This window comes from Colobus angolensis, unplaced genomic scaffold (assembly GCF_000951035.1).
Source record: "Colobus angolensis palliatus isolate OR3802 unplaced genomic scaffold, Cang.pa_1.0 Scaffold77, whole genome shotgun sequence".
Lineage (NCBI taxonomy): Eukaryota > Metazoa > Chordata > Mammalia > Primates > Cercopithecidae > Colobus > Colobus angolensis.
The window spans coordinates 2,205,114-2,208,180 of NW_012121487.1; the positions used below are offsets into that span (position 1 = coordinate 2,205,114).

General features: G+C 47.6%; 1 protein-coding gene across 2 annotated transcripts in view; it reads right to left on the bottom strand.

Moving 5' to 3' along the window:
- The window catches only part of CLK2 (CDC-like kinase 2), a 10,670-nt gene extending 7,609 nt beyond the window's left edge, over nucleotides 1-3,061 (bottom strand). For both annotated transcript variants that reach the window (XM_011928327.1, XM_011928326.1), the window contains exons 1-2: nucleotides 3,030-3,061; nucleotides 651-820 (exon numbers count right to left, since the gene is read on the bottom strand). In XM_011928327.1, coding sequence (XP_011783717.1) covers nucleotides 651-820 — 170 coding nt within the window. In that variant the 5' untranslated portion in view covers nucleotides 3,030-3,061. The remainder of the gene's footprint in view (nucleotides 1-650; nucleotides 821-3,029) is intronic.
- Between the last annotated feature and the right edge of the window lie 6 nt (nucleotides 3,062-3,067).

Here is a 3,067-nt window from a genome sequence, read left to right on the forward strand (position 1 = left end):
TGGCCAACATGATGAAACCCCATCTCTACTAAAAATACAAAAAAAAAAAAAAAAAAAATTAGCCAGGAATGATGGCGCATGCCTGTAGTCCCAGCTACTTGGGAGGCTGAGGCACAAGAATTGCTTGAACCCGGGGCCACAGAGGTAGAAGTGAGCTGAGATCTTGCCACTGCACTCCAGCCTGGGCAACAGAGTGAAACTGTCTCAAAAATAAATAAATAATATTTAAAAATTTAAAAAATAAAATAAAATATTAAAAACACAAAGATCTAACTTTGTCTTATCTGTCAGCTTATTAGTTACCCGTAGCTCCCAGTCCTTTGCACATGCTTTCCCTCTGCCCAAAGACACTTCCCCCACCTGACTGCTACTTGTCCTCCAGACATATACAGATGTCGCTTTCTCTGCAATGTATTCTCTGAATTACACATCCTGCCCCACTCCAACCAAACCCACTGGGTACATCCTCAGTTCCTCATTATGTATTCTGACACTTAACACTGCAGCCCAAATGGCTTCTTTGGTTATCTATCCTGACACTACCTTCAGCCAACTATTTAATGCAACGGTTTTAGCATATAACTAATATTTGTTGAACAAATCAATGAGTGAGTGACCCTGTATTTGAGTATCTCTTCCTGAGGCCTCACCTTCGAGAACGGACATGGTAGCTGTCCTCTCGCCGGCGCCGTCGTGTCCGGTCACTACTACTTGACCAGGAGCGACTTCTTCGTCGCTTATGCTTTCGGCTCCGATAGTGTTCACGGTAACTCTCCCGGCTGCCTCGCTCTGAGGAATGGTACCTTCGAGGATGAGGCATCTGGAAGGGAAGGGAAAGCGGAAATAGGAAAGTTCCGAGTTTTCAGAAGTCTCCTCCAAGGACTGGCTGCTCCAAAGATGCTAAGCTGCTTTCCCCTCTTTTATTTCTGCCTCTTTTTACCACGCACAACTTCCTCAGTCTTCCTCTGAACTTACAATTCCTCCTTATTGGAGTATAGCCACCTACTAACTCTGGCTGAAACTCTAGAAAGCCCCCAAACGCATCCCTCATTACCCTCCACTCAGTTCAAGTGTTATTTTTTTCTTGAGACGGAGTCTTCCTGTGTGGCCAGGCTAGAGTGCAGTGACACAATCTCAGCTCACTGCAACCTCCACCTCCCGAGTTCAAGCGATTCTCCTGCCTCAGCTTCCCATGTAGCTGGGATTACAGGCACGTGCCACCACTCCTGGCTAATTTTTAAATTTTCAGTAGAGACGGGATTTCACCATGTTGGCCAGGATGGTCTCAAACTCCCGACCTCAGCCTCCCAAAGTGCTGGAATTACAGGCGTGAGCCACCGCACCTGGCCAGTTCAAGTGTTCTATCCTTATTTTCTTCACACACAGCTCCATGAAGACCTTCAGGTCTAGGACACAGTTAATTACAACGGGAAGTGTATGACGACAATAGAGACTGCCACTGTGTATCCCCACTCAGGATCTAAGATATAGATCTGTGCGATGCTGAGTTCCTCACAAGTCAATAAAGCTTTGGTTTACAGTTATGATAAATGTTGTACACTCATTAAGAGTACGTCTTATCTCCCCAAGTAGACTATCAGTGTCCTGAGGGTAGGAATCCAGTCTCCCAGGTTTCTACATATACTAGGTAAACGCCAAATACTATCAGTTCCAAGGATCTGGGTCGGGCCCTTTGAAGAAACTTAATCATCTCTCACATCTTTGGCCAACTCTACCTTGAGAGGTTTTAATGTAGTAGGCCACAAAATACAGTCAGCATCCCATCTGGCCCCTCCACTCTTGTGCTTGAGATGTAGAGAATAACTGGTGGGTGTATGTGTGTGTTTTTTTTTGAAACGGAGTTTTGCTCTTGTTGCCCAGGCTGGAGTGCAATGGTGCAATCTCGGCTCACCACAACCTCCGCCTGCCGGGTTCAAGCGATTCTCCTGCCTCAGCCTCCCGCGTAGCTGGGATTACAGGCAAACGCCACCATGCCCAGCTAACTTTGTATTTTTGGTAGAGACAGGGTTTCTCCATGTTGGTCAGGCTGGTCTTGAACTCCCAACCTCAGGTGATCCGCCCGCTTTGGCCTCCCAGTGTGCTGGGATTACAGATGTGAGCCACCGCGCCTGGCCAGTAAGTGGTTTTTAATTAATATCAGCCCTACTTAGCTGACAGCTGGCCACCTTCCAGTTAATGGAATTGGAATGGGATGGTTCACAAATCCTTTTTTTCCTTTAAGGAAAAAAGAAAAAAATCACTGTCACAATCCAGGAACATGAGAATAAGAAGGCAGAATAAAATGAAACAGGCCCAGAGACAGAAGTCTTGGTGGTGGTGCATGAGAATCAGGTATGCAAATGGTTTAACGATTCCAATGTCTGACCACCATTCTGTATCACTTCTTCCCAACCTCCCCCAAATTGAGGAGGGTGGTATTTGATGCATTCTTGGTGTAACTGGGGACGGGAACATACCAAGATGCAAGCACAAGATTTTCCCAGCACAGCCATCCTAATCAGCATAGCCACATAAATGCCATCTCACCACACTACCATCAAACGGCCTCACAGCACTTTCCCCTCAAAGCATCACTAGCCTACCTTTCTAAAGTTCGAAATCTTTTGCTTTTTCCTTTCTCACTCAGAAAATCCAGAGCTCCTACAGGCAAATTCTTCCTGCATGCTCCAAGTGACACTGTGATGTATTCCTCCCCTCCAGCTTTGATTGGACCCCTGAATCCAACTTTGATATTCCACTCCTTCATATCTCTGGAACCACTCCCATCCTTACTCTATCACCCCTTCTAGTCTGGCTCCGCCCAAGTTTCCTACAGGTCTTCTCAGTACATCCAATGCAGGCCGACCTCCTTTCCCTTCATCTCCCTACTTCGCCGCTTCATAGGTCTCAACTCTCCTCCTCTCCAAATCTCGCCCCCGTCCCTTGCCCTCAATCCAAGCCTAACCCCGCCCGCCCCGCGGTCGCCATCTTTTCGCGCGGCCCCGCGGTCAGCCAACCCGCGCGCTCACCGTTCTGGCGGCGAGGCCCGTGCGCTTGTCCCACAGGA